The 22,603-nt window shown below is 44.9% G+C and overlaps 5 protein-coding genes across 5 annotated transcripts; 3 read left to right on the top strand and 2 right to left on the bottom strand.

Annotated features, from left to right (window-relative positions):
- Positions 1-493: 493 nt before the first annotated feature.
- Aspvir_002793 (uncharacterized protein) lies at positions 494-2,845 on the bottom strand (the record flags this gene model as incomplete). The annotated part of the gene is made up of 1 exon (XM_043274389.1): positions 494-2,845. One exon carries the CDS (start codon positions 2,843-2,845, stop codon positions 494-496), a length of 2,352 nt encoding a protein of 783 aa, XP_043130324.1.
- A 3,063-nt stretch (positions 2,846-5,908) lies between these two features.
- Aspvir_002792 (uncharacterized protein) lies at positions 5,909-7,019 on the bottom strand (the record flags this gene model as incomplete). The annotated part of the gene is made up of 3 exons (XM_043274388.1): positions 5,909-6,407; positions 6,459-6,721; positions 6,771-7,019. 3 exons carry the CDS (start codon positions 7,017-7,019, stop codon positions 5,909-5,911), a joined length of 1,011 nt encoding a protein of 336 aa, XP_043130323.1.
- Positions 7,020-8,339: 1,320 nt separating this feature from the next.
- On the top strand, positions 8,340-10,788 carry Aspvir_002791 (uncharacterized protein; the record flags this gene model as incomplete). The annotated part of the gene is made up of 13 exons (XM_043274387.1): positions 8,340-8,508; positions 8,569-8,624; positions 8,700-8,811; positions 8,889-8,997; positions 9,058-9,204; positions 9,258-9,297; positions 9,353-9,452; positions 9,515-9,704; positions 9,839-9,930; positions 9,985-10,030; positions 10,094-10,215; positions 10,272-10,348; positions 10,411-10,788. 13 exons carry the CDS (start codon positions 8,340-8,342, stop codon positions 10,786-10,788), a joined length of 1,638 nt encoding a protein of 545 aa, XP_043130322.1.
- A 1,463-nt stretch (positions 10,789-12,251) lies between these two features.
- Positions 12,252-13,868, top strand: Aspvir_002790 (uncharacterized protein; the record flags this gene model as incomplete). The annotated part of the gene is made up of 1 exon (XM_043274386.1): positions 12,252-13,868. The coding sequence occupies one exon, from the start codon at positions 12,252-12,254 to the stop codon at positions 13,866-13,868; it is 1,617 nt and encodes a 538-aa protein (XP_043130321.1).
- Positions 13,869-20,958: 7,090 nt separating this feature from the next.
- Aspvir_002789 (uncharacterized protein) lies at positions 20,959-21,940 on the top strand (the record flags this gene model as incomplete). Its single annotated transcript, XM_043274385.1, has 3 exons — positions 20,959-21,071; positions 21,136-21,341; positions 21,390-21,940. The coding sequence occupies 3 exons, from the start codon at positions 20,959-20,961 to the stop codon at positions 21,938-21,940; spliced, it is 870 nt and encodes a 289-aa protein (XP_043130320.1).
- Between the last annotated feature and the right edge of the window lie 663 nt (positions 21,941-22,603).

The raw sequence follows: 22,603 nt of genomic DNA, 5'->3' as shown, positions 1-22,603 counted from the left end.
TTTGACCATGGCATTCCTGCCGAAAGAGCTAGCTAGAATGATCAGGATATCTTGAGAAAATTTTGGCTTCACGTACAATGATCCATAGCAGTAACATTTACCATGGGGATCCAGAACACCTACTATCAATGGCGAAGGCTACACCAAGTGATACCAGCTTCAAATACTAGAATTTTAGAAGATTCCTTATACCTATTTTAACCTTACAATAGATTTAAGAACAGCTTGTCTAGTTACTTCCGTAATCTCCTTTAGGTGGCCTATATGCTTGCTGTCCTTCATATATACTAGTAAGATAGATGCATCTATCTCTGGATCATAGCCATGCTCCCTAGCTTTTCTGACCTAGTATTGAATTGTCTGACAAGGCATACCAGTAGCAGCCTTAGGCCTGTATGCATACAGTGATTAGGGACCCATGCATATTGATGGCCCGCATTCAATTCCTGGTCGTACTCGCAGTCACATAACTATGCAGCCTGCAGCTCAGCTATTACCCAACAATTAAAGCCACGCTCTCCCTCTTTTCCCTGTTTTTAATATTGTCATATGCGCAGCGCACGCAATCCGGACATAGTATAACCTTGCGACACCTCAACGACCCCACCACAAGAATCCGCTTCACCTCGTCGCCTTCAACGTCCACCATAATTTTGTCCTCGTCTCTGATGTATGCACTCAATCGAGACCCACCGGGGTAACTGGGCCGAAGTATCTGGTAGACTGTAACCGCCTGCCATCTCTCGGAAAGTGGAACTCGCACTGAACTCTGTGGCTCTCCGCATTTACACGAGACAACTTGGTTGAGTAATCGCTCCAAGACCAACGATATCCTCAAGGTGGAAACTACAACTCCTGCACTGCGAATCACAAAGCATATATTTTGCGCGTTCACGTCCCAATGCGGCTCTGCATCAATCCGGAAGTCGTTGGGCGTGCTAGAGGCACCACTTTGTCTTGACAGCATCTCTAAGCTGGGGGAAGGGTCTATGGGCAGCTCTAGGGCGGAGGCGCTTATGGGAGATTCCCGGACGTAACCTGACTCGTCAACTGGGAGGTTCAGTATACGGCCTGTGCCGACGTGGAACTTCAGAGAGCTGCTTGCGTCTGTTGACGGTCGAACGATGAATTCGGATATTGCGAAAACTCCGTTTGCTTGGCACCCGAAGATGTCAGACACTCTCACGTGAGACTCGTTTATGACACCGGATTGAGCAGATGTGAGGTTCAGCCGACGGCCCAAGAGTCCCGCAGAAGGCTGTTCGTCCAAAGGCTTCGGGTGCTCAACACCTGTAGTGAGTTCAAGGAGAAGACCGGTCCACCTGCTCGATTCCAGAAGACCGCCCAGAGCGAGGCCTAGAGTCGCTGTCCATCGGAACAGCTTGTCTTCAATGATTCTCTCTGGGGAAAATGCAACTTCCAGGAACTCGGATGAAGCAGCGTCTCTTCCCTCTCTTCCGTTGGCGGCTACCATTGGATTCAATGATTGGAAGCAGGCCCCGTATATAGAGCCGAGAAGAATTGCTGATAATTTCAATACATTGTTCCTCACATCATGGTCATTAAGAGTAGTTTCTGGATCACCGCTCCTCTGACGCTCCAGGTACGCTAAGATCTCTGTCTGGGACCAAGCTGGATCTCGGGAAGATGCGGGGATATATAACTCCATCGCAGGGCGGAGGATCCGTGCCATATGCGGCGACCAAATGCCAACAAGGTGCTTATGGCTTTCTCGTACTAGCTCCATGTCACTGCCAGCAGGAAGGAGGACGTTCCCCCCACGTGTTAATGAGGGAGCGCCCACGGCGGCCTTGGCGTAACGGAAGGAGATGTTCCATATTTCAACGAGCTCTTCCGGTTCGACATTTCCAGCTTCCAGGCCCACGTGGCCAAACACACTATGGGGTATACTGCGGATTGGTGTCACCTGCGGCCGTAGCCGAAGCGACTCCATGTGTACCTGCTGAAGCATCCAGGGGTCGGTATCGCCAACAGAAGTGGTAACGAGAGCGATGTCAGAGTAGTGGCTGAAGTCTGTAGTGTTGTTTATAAATTCCTGATACTGAGTCTCCGTCTGGATTAGTTCCGAGGATGCAGAGATGTCAAACGCGAGCTCTGCCATGACAACGGCTGTCCTCCAAACGTAGAGAGAGCGAGTAGGATAGTTTGTTACATCGCGCCTATGGCGTGGTGTCACCATCCACCTCAAAGCTCCGAGAAGATGGTTGGTGTCATCAGCACTGTGATCTAAGATCGCACTGCGCGGTATTCCCATTCCTATCAGCTTATCCTGGGCTGTCGAAGCCAAATCCAACAGATGAGATCGATAGGTATTGCAGTCCTCCTCCGCCGCGACAGAAGCCACCCAGTCCCGAAGACTAGAGAGGAGAGGCCCTGCAAACTCAGGCATTCCATCGTCATGATCCGGCTGAAGCATGCCAAAGGGAACGACATCTGCAAGAATGGTCGTAACTTTCTGGACGTCATAAAAGACCAGGAGACCCGTTGTAAGCGCCCTGAGACAGTCGAGCCCTGGGTCATTCGAGACAGCAGTCTGCATTATACTCCCTGGAATGGCACTGAGCTCATTATTCTGAACAGCAAGTCCCCTTACACGTCCTGTCTGACTTCTCCGGTCTCGATAACTGACGACGTTGAAACTACTGCTGCATACTAGTGACGCTTTGCTAGCTGAGATGGACTCCACTAGAGAAAGGGATCGGCTGCGCGACTTCCACCATCCAATCGCCCCAGTAGCCAAATTGACGGCGGTATCCAAGCTGAGGATATGAACTCCTACCTGACTGAGCGGGCCAGGGCCAGTGACGTTGAATGCAAGTTCCATAGTGTTATAATATGATCAATAGTAAGAAGCTGAAGATGTAACGGTCAGGCTGGACACAGGTTACATCAAAAGTAGCATTCCGAGGGGAGGCTCAGAAATTATCTCCAGTGCAGGATTTATTTAACATGGCAGACAACTGCTAGAAAGCGGCCACGGAGCGAGGCTTTGCCAGATGACCCTGTCGACAGGGTTATTATCCAATCAAGGAGAGTTGAATGCAGCCACGGGCAACCATTATCCGTGGTGTGTTGAGGTTGGCTGTGTGGCTGTGTGAGCACATGTCCGCACCTACTGCTTGGCATTATTGTAGCTCAATTATGGAATGTGAATTATGAGAATGAGCCTAATTCATCACTGATAGATGAGTCTTTGAAAGTACTTGCGCGGGTAAATTCAGGTACTGTCAAGTAAAAGATAAATGAGAGGAGGAAGAGACCCAAAAAGCAGTTAATAAATAGTTAAAGCAGAATGTGGGTAATATAAAGCCTTCATGAGGCTTGACACAAGCTCCAACTATTATTATGTCTCTAGCTCTTAGGTGAATTGGTTCTGTTATTCAAAATAGTCAGTTGTAAACATGCTCACAGCTTCTTAATTTTGCACTAACTTTTCAAATGAGGAGTTGGTAGGAAACAATAAACAAGCCTAAAGATGCACTCAGACTTGGGTAATGCTTGCTCAGCACCAATAATGTCGTCCTCTACCTAGGAGTTGACGGCCATGTGACCCAGAGCATTGGAAGCTCAAGCGGGGTCGTCCTACTCCTACCCCTAGTACGAGACATCCATGGGCTTGCCATTTCATATCGTGGTGTAAGAAAAATTAGTACAGGCCTCCTATTACTCCTCATGCCATAGTGGGTACTACAGTGAAGATTTCTTATAGCAAAGCTTCTATACTAACTAGGTATAGTCACTCAGGAACTTTACTGCTTCAGGGTGCTTTATCACAGAGAATGCAGATTCCCAGACTAAGCTACTATCAAGTATACAAAACAAGGTGGCCACTGAGTAAGCACTATTCAGATCTCCCTGGCAAATACTATCTGATACTCTTAAGCTGCTACTGTGACAGACTATTTGCACAAACCAGCTAAATATTTTTTTTACTATAATTACCTCTCACTCCACTGCTGCCGCTGCTGCCACACACACACCACCTACCTAAGGCCTATCCAGCATGCTTATAGAAAATTTAATATTTTTATATGAAATATACAGTAGTTATAGTTATTTAATCTATATATAAAATGTTGATTCAATATCTAGGGGGTTGAATAGGTGACGGTTAGGAATTATTCTTGAACCATGGTCAAATGGTGGTTATCAAAGGTTAATATGCATATATATATCATCACCACCTTCATATCAACTCCTTGATAGAAATGATTATTCCCTTATATCTCCGCAGCCACTAGGTATTAAAACACCACATAATATCAATATCGAATGACATCTAGTAGAGATATTGATATCCCTACTAGATGATTCGAATCATTTGAAATCTCTACTATATGAGAATTTGATACAGTCACTAAGGATTCATTTTGTGATTGCATCTTTGTGGAAGTAGGGGCTATGGATAATACAAGCAGGTGACAGTAACCGAGATGGCGAGCGGTCCTTAGTGCGAGACCCTGGAACGTCTCGCCAATTCGCGTAGTTCAGGAGACAAAGGTGCCAAAATTGATTTAAGCATTAGACAATCGCTTGATGCCCTCAAGACTTCCGCTGTGGAGACAAAGTTTCTACATGTGCCTGATCGGCAAACGCCATTCAAGGACACAGCAAAAGCAATGAATGACGCCTTCCAACAAGGAAAATTCAAGAAATTCGGATTGTCCAATTGCACTGCCGCGGAAGTGCAGAAGTTTATCAATTTTGCGAAGAAAAGGGCTACATCAAACCCAGCGTGTATCAAGGACACTATAACACGATTATAAGAGGAGGTGAGAAGGAGCTATTTCCACTGCTGCGTGAACATAACATCACCTTTTTTGCCTATAGGTACGCCGATATGGGGCCCATTTCTAGATTTAGACTAACATTTGCATTGGTCCTGCAGCCAGTGGTCTTTTCTCAGGTAGTGCTAACAACGCGGCAAGATAGAGTACCGATGTAAGTTCCCAAAGCGTTTACCTCCAGATAATCCTAACAATATTCTAGAATCCCATCGGAAAGCTGTACAGTGCCCTTTATAGTCAAACCACCATTCAGGCCTCCGCCGTGGTTCGAGAAGTTGCTGAGAAACATGGTATCAGCGGACACGCGGCTGCTGTGCGATGGACTGCGTTCCATAGTGCCTTGGATGGAAAGTACGGTGATGGAATGATCTTTGCGGTTTCAAATATAGACCAGCTCCACAAGACTCTTAACGCATTTAAGGATGGACCCCTCCCTTCCGAGCTCACTGAGGCTATTACAGCCATCTACATTACAGTTAAGGGCGCAGAACCTCCATACCATCTCTAGAACAACTGGCTATCATATCCTTTTAAGAGACTTGGCCTCAGATACATTATATGTTTATATTTTCGTCCCCTAAGTTAGCTTCAGGATGGCTAGATTTAGGTCTATGTTAAAAATCAATCCATATAAGGCATTTCTAAGCTCTTCATCTCAAATTATGACAGCATTTACCAACAATCAGTAATATTCATCGGAGTAACCGTATATAAATATAAGGAATAATATAGACGCGATCAAAAGGATTCCTTACGCGGTTGCAATGACCCGTCATGAATTATTTACTTCGGAAAATTCGTCAACCGTGATCCGTTGCCGCCGACGTGCCGTGTCAAGAGCCTAACTATGAGAAGGCGACGTATGCGCAGATTGAGACGGAGAAGGGGTTGTCAAGGTATGTTGTCCTTCGGTTTAGGGGATGGAAGGTTTCTAATCGCGGCAGTTTTCCGGTGCGGATGCAGTTCTGGCGCATTTGTAACTGGACCTGTCGCCTGAATTCGGGGTAATGGTAGAAGGAATGATAGACACTAGGTAGATATTGAACGTGCCACTGCCACTACGCGTACATTCTTGGAACAACTCCAGCGTGTCGGCGAATCTATTGACGCAGCACAAGTTTAGCGACGGCAGCCATCGCCGGGATCCAGACAGCGGGATTCCCCAGCGACAGCTGCCTCAACGCAGTCGCTCCACTCTTCGCGGACCCGGTTGCAGCAGCACCGGTCGCCCCGGAAGTCCCTGCATTACCGGTCCCAGTCACCTTGACCTGGTTATTCTTCCACGGCGACGCCGTCACGGTGTACGTGACGCTGGACTGTGACCAGGTGAACACCGATCCGCTCGGCGGGGCAGGAAGCGCATTCGCCGCGCCAGTATTATACAGCGTTTGCGTACCATTCGGGGGCAGGTTGCCCGGCTTGTAGAACGTGCTCGAGTTGGATGACGACGGCGCAAAGCCCAGGTTTCCACAGTCGTATGCATCCATCACACTGCCGCACGAGCCCCAGTGGATGACGGCGCCGTATATGGTAGAGACTTTAAGCCAGAGGTCTGCGCCCATGTCGGCGGGGATAGTGTCGGGGCAGGTCTCGTACATCCTGTCCCCTTTTGTCAGTAACTATGGTGAGGACAGGCAATTGGCGACGTACGCTGACAACCCGGCGCTGACCTCGCAGCACCCACATGCAGTATACTTCTTGCTCAGTTCAATGACGTTCGTTGTGGTCTTGTTAGTCAAGCATTCATTGTTCTCCTTCAATGCGTTGAGTGTCGCCTGCAGCACCTTGCCGAGGTTACACGAGCAGCCGCTGGGAGCGTTATCGGGCGCAGGCCAGAAAGGGATCGGCTCGGAGGCCGTGGGACATTCGGCAAAGTACATTGCTACCAGTTTGCCGTATTCACACGAGTACGCCTGCATCAAGTGATTAGACATATGCATGAGGAAAGAAGAGGAAACGTACCTGATTCCAGCACGACTCGCCGACGCAGTTCATGTAAGCCTGGTACATGGCGCATCCACAGCTCAGAACACAGAGCTTGTTTTGGTTGCAAACATCCATGCATGCCTTGCTATCCGCGACTGCTTTCGTTGTGCAGCTGGTAAAGGTGGAGGGGTCTGCGCAGACATCAGCTGTGATGTTGGTTTGAGCGAGCGCCAGAGTAGCAGCACCTGCTGCCATAAACGCTGCGAGTGTTGCTCCGGAGAACATTATGGATTATGTTGATATATGGGAAAATATAAGAGTCAATTGAGAATCTCCGAGCGGCGATCGATCTAGTATAAGTACCTTCCTGCAACCTAAACACCAGCCTCGACATTTATTGATAACCGCTCTGGTTGGGGTTATTGCATGCCACACCAATGGGCGCACTGTCAAGCAGCAAGCTTGACGGCTTGTTTTGATTAAGCTGCTCAGCAAAGGGAGCTAGCTAGTTGGGCATTGCTGCAGATAAGCTTTTGACAAGAATGGTTTGGCCCGTGCCATTCACTGTGACCCGAAAATTTACCCCTTATCCAATAGGCTGCGATTCTCCGCATGCTGTTAGGGCGGCTGAGTGTTTGTGGCGTTCGAATCTGAGCTGCCTTCGCTTAAGCTGCATCTATTTGGGAAAGTGTTGTTTTACAAATCCAGCGCATTCTAGCGGAACTTACCCTAAATCAAGATGATCCATTGCATCTGAGTCTCACAATGTTCTTTGTGTTCTCGACTTTATATTGCAATATCGCCGTCCATTCTCATAGTAATAGTCAAGAATACTGCTGCGAAGAGACGTCGTTTCACTAGCCAATGTGAAAGATTGGTTAGTGATCCTAATCTGGAATATGACATGTGATTATGACTATATAGAACCCAATGACTGCGTCGCTGACCTGGACAATGAAATCCACATTGTAGGTAGACTATACTATTAATGTGTTAGCGTGCACCTATGTCCAATGTGATGGCTTCACAAACCTCAAATGATAAAATACCTGCTCCCACCATTGCTAGAAACTCCGGCCAAGATGGGTGTAGATGCTCGCATCGAACTTTCTATAACGAGGGAATTCAATACTACTGGTTTTGTATAGAATGTGGTGACCTATCCAGTGGAGCCGAATTGCCGTTGGGAGGTCTCTAAGCAGGTAGTTGGCCAATAATCACGCGGTCCGAAAGTTGTCTGGAACATTAGAGAAGGTGATGTTTTAAGTTAGAGTACTCCCTCTTATGATGTGATACAACACGCCTGCGCGAATTTTTTGTGGAAGAAAAGAAGCGATTATTATGATCTGAGGCACGCACTTTGGAGATGGGAGCACCCGCACCCGCCCACTATCAGCGCCAGCCAATCAGGAGGCAGGACAAATCCCTTGACTCATAGTAGTCCGTGCTCGTTGTACTCGCTACCTGGCTCAGTCAGTCTCCTGCTGCTGTTTTTCTGGTTCACTGGTGGCTGTTCTCCCTTTGTACGATGATTTTTTGCGGCCTTCATTGTGCACCTGAACATCCAAGTGATCAGAGCAACAAGGACGAAATCATACTCGGATCATGGCCGTCTTAGAAGGGAGACGCGATGATAATGAGCTTCCCCCGCCCACAGAATGGGAAGAGGAAAATCTCAGACGTGTCTGCGATAAGATCCCCCCGACAATATTCTTAGTTGCCGTGGCAGAGCTAGCCGAGCGTTTCACCTACCGATGCATCACGGCTCCTATGCGTAAGCTCTTTACTTGACGAATCTCTGACGAAAGCAATAACAATAACTGAACCTATATAGAGAACTATATAGAAAACGTTCACAATGACCCATTACGACCAGGAGCTTTGGGTATGGTAAGTATTTGGACATGGCTGTGGAACGGCAGCTTCAAAAGAGAGCAGCTTTGAACACTGACACGCGCTCAATAGGGACAAGGAGTTGCAACTGGTATCAACTACTTCTTCACCGGCTGGTGCTATATGGCGCCTATTCTGGGCGCTGTCATAGCAGACAGCTTGCTTGGCCGGTTTTGGACAATTTGTCTAGGGACGGGATAATTAGGTCACCGTTTACAAGTAGCCATACGGAGGAGAACATATCTGACAAACATAACAGAGTCGCGAGTTGTGGTGTCTTGATTCTTTGCGTCACTTCTTTCCCTGCAAGTCTTGAGCACGGTGCTGGTCTACCGGGCCTCATAGTTGCATTGGTCTTGATTGGTTTGGGGTCAGTGCTTCTTGATGATTCAAGATTTTAATAACTCATCATGCCGACTTTCTGTTATAGCTTTGGAGGGATCAAGAGCAATGTTGCTCCTCTAATCGCTGAGCAGTACACGAGGAAACCTCTCCGGATCAAGACACTGGCAAGCGGAGAAAAGGTCATTGTAGATCCTAACGTCACAATTCAGACTATTTATGGTCGTTACTACTGGTCAGTAGCCATTGATCGCGGTTTACGAAAACAACACACTCACCTCGTCTAAGGGTTATCAATATTGGCTCACTCTCCGTGATACCGGCGTCTGTGGGTGCATCCATGTCGTATTTTATCCTAATGTACTGACGGACAACCGATTCAGTGGCTAGAGTTGAAAGTTTCATTCTGGGCTGCATTCCTCCTACCGCTCTGCTTCTGGGTCTTACCAGTCGGCGCATTGGCCATGGGCCGAGGAAGATATGGTAAGCGACAAATCTACCTTCCATCATTCACGCAATTGTTGTTACTTACTGGTTATTTGTAGTTGTCCAGAATCCAAGTGGCTCAGTTCTAATCCAAGCAATGCGAGTCTTCTGGCTCGGTCTCAAGAGAGGCTGCAATCTCGATGCTGCAAAGCCGTCAGTCATGGCACAAACTCACCCTGCAACTACCGTTCCCTGGGACGATGTATTTGTTGAGGAATTGAAACGAGCACTCATCGCATGTTCTATTTTGTGAGTTACCTGAAGTGACATGAGACTTCTGATATTTGCGCACTGACAATTTTCACGCCTTTTGTCAGCTGTGTGTTGTAAGTCTCAGCTGCCCATCAAAGACTTGGATTGCAGCAGACTAAGCTGGATTGCAGTCCCATTTTCTGGGTTTGCTACGGACAGACCAATAGCAACCTGGTTAGCCAGGCAGCAACCATGAAAACCTATGGAATTCCGAATGACATAAGTATTGCAACCGGGGGTCCTCACGCGTTATGAGAGCTCTAATTGAGGCCTATAGTGGGATGCTTTAATCCAATCATGGTTTTGACCTTTCTTCCAACCATGTACGCATACCTCTAGGCTGTCTTATATTTCATTTTAGACGTGCAAACTAAGACATTCTCTAGGGAAAAAATCGTCTACCCAACCCTGCGACGATTTCGCCTCAGCTTTAAACCGATCAGTCGAATCACCGCCGGTTTCCTGGTGATGACCTGTGCCATTGGATATTCCGCAGGGATTCAAGAATGTTAGCAGTATAATGTTTCAACTCTCTCTTCCAAGGCCTGCTGACCCAGGTCGCAGTGATTTACCGATCACCTCCATGCTACAACCATCCCCTCAGCGGATATTGCAGCAACGGTGGAAGAACACCAAATGATGTAAGAGACTTTCTTTCAACCATTCTTGCTCATCCCAGCGAGGGACTAACAAAAAAACACAGGTTAGCGTTTTCCTGCAAGTCCCCGTCTACACAATGACCGCCCTTTCCGAAGTCCTTGCGTACGTCGCCGGCATGGAGTACGCATACACCAAAGCCCCTAAGTCCATGCGTAGCATAATATCATCTCTCTTCCTCCTCACCTGCACCATCGGCTCGATGCTGGGCATCACACTCTCACCCGTCTCAAAAGACCCTAAGGTTCTCATAGAATACGCCTCGTTGAGCGGCGTTATGCTCATCACAGCCGTCTTGTTCCTGCTCGCCTTCGGGAAGTACAACAAGATAGAGGAGAGGATGAACATGCTTAATAGCGGAGAGGGGGACTCTACCTCTTTGAGTAAGACGGTGCAGCAGATGCAGACAACCGCGAAGGTTTAAAAAGGTTTGCTGATCACTGAAATCCGGTAACAGGACCTTTGAAGAGTAGATGCGTCGTCTAGTTTATATGAGGATTTCTATGGTTGTCAATGGTCTCCACTGACTTGCAGCTCTTTAAAAAGTCTTGGTTAAATCATAAAGAGTTTTTGAAGGAGCAAGTGCTTGTTGATAGGAAATAGAAGTGAAGGCGTCTCAAACTCTTCCATGTGCTCAGTTTAGGTTCACATTTCAGTTTGAATAGGATAACCTGCATATACAGGTCGCGAAATGAGAATTGATGTATTTTCAGGGGGTATGAGTTCAATGAGGAAATATAGGGAGTAAAAGTGATGACCTAAGCTTAGTATAAAAAGTGGTGTAGAGTTCTATATATCCACATTACACTATTATCTAAAACATAAAATCTACTACAACTCTAATTTGTCTTAGTAAATCTAATATTTTATCTTATATATAGATATATATAATTATTTTCTATCTATCTATATAAAAATATATACCTATCTAGCCCTAGATATGGTTAGATAAGCCTATTAGTTCTAAGAGACCTTAGATCATGTGCATCTAATAGGTTATCTATATCCATGTAGATTGGGTATGGGTAACCCATTTAGTTATGGGTTGAATTAGGGCCTGCGGCCTGCCTATATCCAACCTAAAGTGTGGATTGGGTAAGCCAGTCTAGCCTGGCCGTTCTATGCGAGGGACTGAGTTAGAGGCGGGATTCAAAGCCTGCCACTGTGTTTTAAGAAAGCGTTGATTATTCAGATCTTCGCGAGGGGGCATTTATTTTCTACGTAGCTGGGGTATTTTCTGTTAAAATCTAACCGACTTCGGACTTAAACTAGAACTACGGTAACCTGACTATATGACGATTTGATACTGATACTATATGATAACTCAATATCCTTACTATATGGTATTAATCCTGATATCAGTGCAGTGCGTGCGACTGTAGGGAGGGTGACGGTGGTGAGATGTCCGCCGTACACTCATAGCACCCTCTTCCTGCCCCAAGACAATCACCCAATGGATTACCCCGTCGGGGCCCGGCAACCATCAATCAGACACAGACTTTCCGGCGGGGTTGAATTAGAGGACCGAATATGCAAAGAAGAAAAACAGGACACGGCTAATTTGCCAATCAGTTGATTGTTTTATTTTACCCCAGCTTTTGATCTCCGCTCTAGCCTACCATGTTCCGCAAACGAGGTGTAGGGGGTCCCGATCTGAAGCATGCCCTGGATGATACAAGTGTGAGACTATTTCTCCCCCTGACGTTGTCCCTCCGCTCTGAGAGTACATAAACGAGAAAGAAACTGACCGACACTGGTCTGCTCTCAACTCGCGTGACCTGACACCTTGCAAAGAGGTTGGCTATCGGTCATACTTCCACCTTCTTTCTTTACTTCCTTCCAATCGCCTTGCCCTGTCGGGAGTCTCCTCGAGGACGCCGATCCAATATGAGCTTCAGAGATGACAAGGAAGTCGACGCTGTGGCCCACGTGGAGGACGGGCTCATCGAAGAGCCTGTCAAATCTGACGAGCTCGCGAAACAGGCAGCTCAAGAGGAACACCAGTTGACTTTCGCCCGCGCCCTGCGCAAGCATCCCAAGGCCGTCATGTGGTCGATTCTACTGTCGACCTCAATCATTATGGAGGGCTACGACATCGTCCTTATGTCCTCTTTCTTTGCCCAGCCGGCCTTCTCCCGACACTACGGCGAATACATTCCCAGCAGCAACAGCTACCAGATTACCGCGTCCTGGCAGAATGGCCTCAGCAACGCCGTTTCTGTGGGTACCATTATCGGCGCCTTCGCTAATGGATATTTCACCCATCGCCTGGGATACCGCAAGGTGTTACTGGCCAGTCTGGCAGCTATCACTGCCTTTATATTCATTCCCTTCTTTGCACCAAACCTGCCCGTTCTTCTGGTCGGCGAATTCCTCTGCGGTATTCCATGGGGTGTCTTCGCAACCATGGCGCCTGCATATGCCTCGGAGATTTGCCCCATGGCCCTTCGTGGCTACCTCACTGTATATGTGAACCTTTGCTGGGCCATTGGCCAGCTTATTTCTGCTGGAGTGCAGTCTGCGTTCTCTGGGAATGACACCCAATGGGGATATCGCCTGCCCTTTGCCATCCAGTGGGTATGGCCTATTCCACTCTTCTTAGTCTTGTTCTTTGCGCCAGAGTCACCCTGGCATTTAGTCAGACAAGGGGATTATGTCTCCGCTGAAAAAAGCATGGTCCGTCTCGGTTACTCCAACGCCAGTGGCGAAGTCACACGAGCTATAGCGATGATGATTCACACCGACGAGCTGGAGAAGCAGATCGACCAAGGTACAAGCTTCTGGGATTGCTTCAGAGGGATTGATCGACGCCGAACCGAAATTGTGTGCCTGGTATTTGCTGCACAGCCTTTCTGTGGCTCCGCCATGGGTGGCACTCCGACGTATTTCTTCGTTCAAGCCGGTCTGCCGACCTCGATCTCATTCAAAATGTCAGTGGGTGGACTCGGCCTAGCCTCCGTCGGAACAATCATCTCCTGGTATCTCTTGCACACGTTTGGCCGCCGTACTCTGTACCTCTGGGGCCTGGGCCTTCTCACAATAGTCTTGATGGTGGTTGGCTTCGTGTCAGTAGGGGCTGGGAATTCCGTGGGTGGGAACTACGCCCAAGCAACGATGATGCTTATCTGGCTTTTCGTCTATTATCTCACAGTAGGACCCATCTGCTACGCGATCATCAGTGAAACCTCTTCCACCCGCCTCCGAAGCAAGTCCGTTTGCCTGTCTCGAATTACATACTACATCGCACAGATTATCTGCAACGTCGTCAATCCTTACATGCTCAACCCCACAGCAGGAAACTGGAAAGGGAAGACTGGTTTCTTCTGGGCTGGCTGGGCCTTTTTGTTTTTCATTTGGACGTACTTCCGCCTGCCCGAGACGAAGGGCAAGACATTTGAAGAGTTGGATATCCTATTTGCTAGGAAGATCTCAGCTCGAAAGTTCGCCAAGTATGGTGTCGATGCCTACACCGAGGGTGATCAGGCTCTGTCAAAGGAGGAATAAGAGGGTTCTGAGCAAAGAGGTCTGCTAGGGTAATATGTTGTGTGTTTCTCTCTTTTCCTGTCCTTGGGTATTTCGTGACACGAACTTTCTAGGTAGCCCGAAATCTTATGCACCAGGAGCGTTGACTGTGGACTACTAAACTTTCCACCTCGTAATCTCTGCGGCCATGGACAGGCGATACACAATGGAGGAGTTTCGCTCCTTTTGTAACATGACGTGATGTATCCAAAACACTGGCATGAAGAAATAAGGAGGGAAAACCTATCAGAGAGAAGTGATTAGGAGGCCTTAGACAGAGCTCTAGGGGCTTCTGCTTTGAAGGAAAGGAATACCTAGTAGTCCAAGGAGCACCACGAGGTATTGTGAAATTGGGATTGTGAATATATAGTAGGTACAAAAGACTATATTGCTCGCGGTAGACTGTGAGATCGGTGGTTCAGCTTGCTTCAATCAAACAACTTATTGTTGTCGCGTACAATCGCTGTATATCCCAGGTATGAAAGACTATCTCCCCAGTTGTGCTGTTTGAGCTGTCCCTCCCACAGTACCTCTGCCCTGCAAGCAAGTAAAATCCTTGTTTGAGGATTTTCAGCAGCGCGCCATCACTAGTAATATCCCCAACACCTTTAAGGTGAGCAGATACCTTGTCCCTAATGTGTATATACATCTGCACAAGCTCATCATCCAGAGGTCAATCAAGATATATCAAACATGGCTCTGCATCAGATTAATCAGTTGCTGCACTATCTTCATGTGCCAGTAAGTGACCACCAGGGATTTGACCTGATAAAGGTGCATAGTTACCCCTTTCATCCTGGTAAGTCATATTACTTTATACTCTAACTGTTTACGCGGATAGGCTGTATGCCTAAAGAAGGAGGGTTGCAATATAGATACTGAATAGCTTAATGATATTATCAGTGCTGAATTAACAAACATGCTATAGAAGAGCCCCCCAGCATGGATGACTAACAGCCAGGCCTTAAACTAATCTTAAATTACCCATTAGAATACCTAACTATGAGCGTGCTCAAATCTTTCTTAGCAAGATGTATTTACAGAAGGCCCGCCCTAGGTGCGCAGTAGTGGGTCTTGTGCTAGGGTTTAAAAGTAAATAATTAGAGACAGGAGGATCAGTCTAGCAAGATGCAGGTACAAGATAATAGGCTCTTCCCAGCATGATTTAGCAGCATAACTATTCACTATACAGTGCAGGATATCTAGTAAGTTATAGGCAGCATTATACTATTTTATAAAGATGCTGCTTAACAGAGGCCACATTACTTAAGCTAGAGCTGGCCATAGAGCTATTATTTATATACTGTCTATAGGGCTCTATAATGATAATCACATGTAGCTCTGGTTAGCAACCTCTACAGTCCATTAGTAGATAGCATGGATGAGCAGAGTCTGGCTGAATAGGCTAAGCTAGGGAGGAAGGCACTTTTTAATATAAATTAGATTAAGCACATCCAGAAAGGAGACTACTATTATTTTCTATATAGAGTCAGAGTCACCAAAATCATTCTGCGCAGAACAGAGTCAAGTTAAGATAGTATTCCTACTAGAAATACTTTCAGTAAAAGCTATATTTTCAGGTAATAGACACTCCCAGGCCACCTCATGGCAGGGTAGCCAGCCTTTAAGGTCTCCCAGCTTTATAAGGTGATTGCAGTTCAACTCATAGGCAACCATGGAATCTAATAGCTATAGTCACCTATTAGAATATAGATGCATCCTTCATAGATAACTATCTTTATTAAAAGATTCTACTCACCTATATCAACATCCCAGTTCTTAGTGATGATTATTCTATTACCTACTATTAGATGTCCTTGCAGCTAGTACTCAATCTAGAGGCACCTACAGAATCTAGGACTAGGTTAAGAAATAAGCACCACTGCACCAAGGCAGCCCGCTCAAATACTACACGCTGGGCAATATATAACAGGCTGCTATGAAGCATATATAATAAATGCAAAACTTTGGCCTGGATTAGAGGCAGAACATCCTCAACAGGGTTCACTATATCAAAGATATTGGTTGCAGCCTGCAGGGAGCATAGTATGCACCTGATATTAGATTTAATATAGTTAATATAATAGAATCCAGTCTAGTGCTTACATCAAAATATCTTTCCATTATAAGCCTTCTAAGGAGCATAAATAAGCAGCTCCTACCCCAGCCACTACTAGCAAAAGGATCCAATGCAGCTTCTTAGATACAAAGGCTGTTTTACTTAAAAAAGGAAAGTTCAGGTGCAGGTGCTCAAAGTAGAGAAGTATATAGAGCTAAATAGCCTAAAGTAAAGGAACACTTAATAATAATGTCTGAGTCTCCTCTTCAACCACTCAGATAATTCTAGCATAGACATCTTTAGCTAACTATTTACTTAATAATGATCCAGCTCCATCCATGTTAGTAACAGATCTGATAGATGCGCTCAAGGGAGCTAACATTATTATGCTATCTCTATCCACAGAAGTTATAACATGCCCTATATAAAATCTGCTTTGAAATAGGGCTCACCATGTAATACTATGCACATAGTATTTGCTAATTATGGTTTAAGAACTATGTAATGATTATTTAGCTATTAGTTTTTCTAATAACTCTATTACTATATACTTAGGGTAGCTCATCATCTCAGCTAGGATTTCCATCTGTAAATAATGGGTGGGTGACTAGCGCATAGGATCCCACCCTAAGGTAGGCTGCATGCTAAGGAGCAGGGTTAGGCCAGGGACATCTAGCAGGGCAAAACCCATTGGGAATATACTATTATCTAGGATGCTAGCTAGTTGACTTGCCCATTCCTGGAGGATTCTCTCATCTAGTAAAAGCCAGTTGATTACTAATAAGGGACAGTGAGCTAAATCATTACTTAGAGAGAGCTCATACATTATAGGGTTGCATGGGATTTCTAAGTTAAGTAGATTCCTAACCTAGGCATTATAAGCAGGCACATCTCCCAAAAGTTAGGAGTCCTAGGCCTAACCTATATTATTACTAAGTCTAGCTACTAGCTCTAGTAAACTTATTTACATCACCTCAGGCTTTAAGACCTATAGATTAGTTATTAAGCCTATCTCTAGTTTAGTGTTCTCCTTCCTACTAGTGCACTATTATCTTAACACCTATATTCAACACATATAAGATAAACCTTTTAACTTATATTAAGCACAGGGATCTCCTCTTATATAGTAGACCTAACTAGTTATATATTATAGATAGGCTGCACTCCCCTGTATATAATCTATTATAATCTCTAGTCACTGCTTAGTATAAAGCCTAGTGTGATAATTTAGAATATCCCTAACTATAATACAGGGTGAGTTAGCGCCAAAGAGTAGTAATTAGCCCCTAAGTATTATAGGCTAGTATCTATATGTGAGAAAACTCCTTCCCATAGGTATTACAGGTGAATGGCTGCTCTTATATATAAATATAGAGATGCCTAGTAAGGTGCTCTTTTCTCACAAACCCCTACTAGTAGATATTATAGGTTAGAGTTAACTCCCTACATCTAGCACCCCTAATACCTTTTTACCTACCCATATTTGCATCATCTCTTATAATGCCATAGGCCCTTCCGGGGCCATGAAACGCGGGGAAGAAGGATAGAGAATAATTATATTTATAGGGAGTAGAGGCAGTCTAAAGAATTCCTATCTCTAGTCTCTACACTAGTTTTATGTGCCTAAATAGCTCCACGTATATATCTTAAACTATGTTCTTTTTAAAGGTAAAACCCTTATAGAGTTACAGGGTTCCCTATATTTTATATAGTTTAATCTTGCTTGGCCACCCTGAACCACTAAAGAATTAACTATTATTCTTAGTATGATCATTGCTCAAGAAGAGCATCTTAGAGTTAAAATTAATAATTAATAATTAATTTACTCTAAGGATCAAATGCTAAGAAACAGTATCCCAAGCTAGATAGGTATCTGTATAATTTATTATATAGGGAGAGATGGCTGGTGTTAAGTTTAAATATAATCTATAGTTTACTAGTAAAATATAAGTTAGTATAAGTATCCTGTCTAAGACTATATATCTATCAGGCCTGTACTTTGCCTATCCTTTTATAAAAATAGGCATTATATCTATAGGGCAGTTAACCTTAATCCATTAGCCACCTTCCTAGATATTATTCCCCTGAAATGCCTTCCACTTCCTTTCAGCAGGCAGGCAGGGGAGATAGACTATTATCTTTGCCATGCCAGTGCTAAGCACTGGGCAGCACATGAATTAGTACCTAAATATATACTAAGTGCCTAGCTCCTAGCATGTTTCATCCTTAGGAAATTTATAAAAGAGAGTTTACATCACTAGGGCACCTTTATCCACAGCCTCTTGCATCAGCTATTATATATAGGGCTGTAATTCTTTATAGATATATATATACTTCTTATAGATATTATATACTTCTTATAGATATTATATACTTCTAGTCTATAGGACTATACCTTATTATCTATACTACTATAACACATTACACCTCCTGTCATGCCCTATTAAGGCTGCTGGGGCAACTAGTCACTATACAGGTATATAACAGGGCAGAAGGCTCCCCACTAGAACTAGTATATAAATAGTTTGCAGAATTCTAGGTTATTGGGATCTCCACTATAAAAACTACTAATATCTGTCATCTACTAGGGGAAACCTGTAATACCTATATTAAGTCCAGCAGCTAGCTAATTCTGAAAGCTACTCTATAAGGAGGTAATATTACTACTCTAGACTAGTGCCCTATACTTCTAGCTGCCAGCCTAGGTATATTATACTAGGTTTACCACATTCTCTTATCCTTCCCTAGTTAGTCCATCATAGAAAGCCCGCACATAGTCTCATAGATAGATATTTCCAATTACCAGGTTTGACCCAAGGTGGTACTAATAGTTATTAAAATCATATACCATATATTCAGGTTCAGCCTCATCAAGCTAGAACACTTTAATCCCATATTTAGTGTAGTAGTTGTCCTAAGCCTTTTTCTAAATATACTATCTTACTTTAGGGTTCATAGCATTAAAGTGGATGGTCTTACCCTCAAAATCCAGGCTAGTTTAATCACCTTACTCTATATGAATAAGAAGACCATGTTCATGCATCTCCTTAAAATTCTCTAACTTCTTATCCACTGTAGGCTAAATAGAAACCATGAGCTTAATATTCATCTTACATAGTTCCTGAACCATAGTAGCTAGTGAAAGTCCTGATTAGCTAGCATCTCTCATCACTATCACTCAGATATATACCTGGATCTAGCTAGTAGATACAGTTAAACTTCCACTCCCCTTGCTTAGGCCAGTGGAAAAAGTTAATTATAATAAGATTAATTAGTAAGTTCTGGCTCTTATATTCTCTCACTACGCCCAGAAGCTCTTCCTGGGTCTGATAGTATAGCTTACACTGCTAGAAATTAAGGCCATATTCAGGTATGAAAGGGACTTTGCCAGTGATATTGGCATAATGCTCCTTAATTTCCATGGGTGAATCTCCCACTATAACCTAGTAGTCTATTACCTTTATTAAGTATGCCTTAAAGCTTATTATATTCCTCCCAAACACCACACGCCTAATTGCAGGGTTATTCCATAAAAAGCCATATCTAAGAGATAAAAGAGTAAAGGGATAACTAGCTTAAGAGTTATAATATGCTAGCTTAAGGTCTATACCCTTTAAATCTAGGAATGGCATCTGGTATTGGCCCATACCAAATATCTTCTTATTCAGGTCAACACTCTCGAACCATGCAGTTAAGTGATAATCACTACCAAGGATAGGCTTAAACTCTCAGGCTTTAATTTTAATGGCACTATATTTAGAATTAAGAATATCCTAACAGGTACGCGTGTACTCCTTAAGTAGGACACAGCCTTATAAATTCAGGATTATCAGCTTACTAAATTTGGTAATAACAGCCTGGATCTTGCCATTAGTAATCTTTGCAGTGGTTAAGGAGATAGAGATTTTAGCATGTATTATAGGAGGACACTGGCCCTTAAGCACCAAGTCTTTAGTTAGTATAGTCGCGCATTTTATAGCTCTGATCCACAAGGCATTCAGGCCCCAGGGCTCAATGTAGAGCTGCTCAGCGTCATACTCATAGATAAGGTAGTTTGTTTCCTCACGGAACATCTTGGGCACGGCGCTCGAATCACTGGCTTGTGTGAGTCTTAATTAACAATCCAGATTTATATACATAGTATTACTAGTTCTTATCCTGGTTCACATCCTCCGCCGGAATGCCAAGTCCCGGCGGGGAATATCTGCTAATTGGCATGGATCTTTCCCCCCTGAGAAACCAAAGTTTCGGGTTTGGGAAGGCAGGGTCGACAAACCTCATACCCCTATTTTCCTTTCTGGTTTTGGGTTCTCTCCATTTTGAAGGCTCTACTATAACTGCACATCAGCTACCCCACCTCTGCATCAAGAAGCTCTTTCTCCATTAGCTCTGGTAGCTCCACTCCATTTATTATATAAGAGGCCAGTGCATAAATATAATATCCCTTTGAAATGGTACATTGGACATCAAGGTTTAAGAGCCTCTAGAGTCCCACCATATTATTTTCCTTGCTTCCTTATATTACTTTATTACTTACCAACTCTGGCGCTACAGTCACGCAAACTGCAACCATTAATACTACCATCAGCTATGGCACTCCAGCCAATTTAGCTTCTGGCTGGATCTACAGCATCCCAGACCAGCAAGGCCAAATTACTGACCATTTCTATACCAATGTTGGGTATAGATATGGCCGAGCAGGTGGAGCGCAACTTGTCAATCCTAGAGAGCAAGGCTAGATCTGGGGTGTGAATAAATATAAGGTGTGAATTACTAACCTGGTTGAAATTCCAGATGCTTAACTAATATCTATAAAAGAGCTGCTTCCAATCTGCACTCTCTAATTACAAGACTTCAAAAAAATATAGTGCCCACTTTCAGCTTCTCCTCCATGACCTCTGGGGGGCAGATAGAATGCAGAACTCAAGCACTCTGTATCCTAGTGACAACAGGAACTGGGCGTTTTATGACGCATTCTTGACCCAAGTCATAGCTGATATCAAATCCAATTCAATGGAAGCGGGTTTGGACATAGATCTGTGGAATGAGTCTGAGGGAATATACTGGAAGAACCGAGGAGTGGCCCAGTGGGTGAACATGTGGGGTCGGGGGTTTCATCGACTTCGGTAAGTGACCCTGTTTGCGAGAGATGTAATCCTGTGCTGACTACTGGCATTCCTGCGTCCAAAGGGATGCGTTGGGTCCAGCTGTTCTCCTTGTTGGTCCGGCTCTTGCGTCACCACCAGCGATTGGCAACTCGTGGTGGGATGGTTTCCTGGGATTTATTGGTGCAAACAATTCAATTCCCGACCAATACACCTGGCATCTCGAATGCGGCGGCTCGTGTGACTTGCAGACAAGCAACTCAACCCTAAAATCATTGCTCAGCTCGTACGGTCTTCCTAATTGACCTAACAACGTCAACGAATACGGGACTGGTTCAGAACAAAACCTGAGTGGCGACACCTGGTACATTAGCCGCTTGGAGCGCTATGATACTCTCAGCTTGCGTGGTAATTGGCTTTCAACTGCCGCACTTCATGACTTTCTTGCCAGACTTGTGGGCAAGCCGAATGCTGGAACATCATCTTATAACCCGACAGCAGGTGGCTACTGGCCGACCGGAGAGTTCCAGGTTTACAAGTACTACCATTTGAATCAAACCGGCATTCGCCTGGGTACCACCGGCTCGGCAGACGGTGGATTTGACGTCTACGCTACGAAGACGGGATCGGTTGTGAAGATCCTATGCGGCAGCAGGGCGGAGACGGGAACATGGGATATTACTGTTACCAACCTGGCGTCTCTGGGGCTTCCATCCTCCGGCAGCATCACGATCACGACATATGAGTTCCCCTGGACCAGCCAATTCGGAGAAGTTGATTCCCCTGTGAATCTTGGTCAAGTGACCCATACTTATACCGGCGATTCGGTGACATGGTGGGTGAAGTTCTCTTCACCCAACACGGCATATGCCTTTGAATTCGCCTACTGAAGTACTGGATCCGTACTTGAGCGGTTAGGCAGGGTAGCCCGCACCGGCTAGTGGTCGGTCTACCGGTAGGCATGATGATTGGTAGTAGAGGTCGCACTCAGGTTTGTCAAGGTTGACAGAAAGTTTTGTACCTAGTTGTATTAAGGTTATTGATGTGTTATTCGTCATTCAACTTGTCCATCAACTTACTCTCATCAGGCTATCTACCCATTTCATGTACCTATTTGTCCAATTATGTGTTAAAATGGCTGTACAACCTTCGGGTTATTGAACTTGTCTCTACTGGACCATGGCCCGCACAATTAATCAACTATGTAGGTGCCTGTGCCACCAACAGTCCTATCTGAGATATATATAGGTACAATTGAAAGGTAGGTACCCGAGCACCAATCAAGGATGATGTCATATGCTGGATTTGCTGTCCTAAACCTCTTATTCTTCCTAAGCTTTTAGTAGATTATATCTGGCCTTGTTAGATTGAATTAAGTCTGGCTTTAGCCCTTCATAGCTGATATTATAAAAGGTCTGATACTATAAACTAAGGAATAGGTATGTGGGTTGTTAAAGCTAGAGGCTATACAAAAATCATGATTACATATTCATCCTATTCCTACTAGAGGGCTCTCACGCCTCTGCCCTCTGGTCAGGACTCTTACTATGGGT

This window comes from Aspergillus viridinutans, assembly GCF_018404265.1.
Source record: "Aspergillus viridinutans IFM 47045 DNA, scaffold_13, whole genome shotgun sequence".
Taxonomy (NCBI): Eukaryota; Fungi; Ascomycota; class Eurotiomycetes; order Eurotiales; family Aspergillaceae; genus Aspergillus; species Aspergillus viridinutans.
Note: the sequence above shows the minus strand (reverse complement) of the source record. Positions and strands in the feature narration are given on the sequence as shown.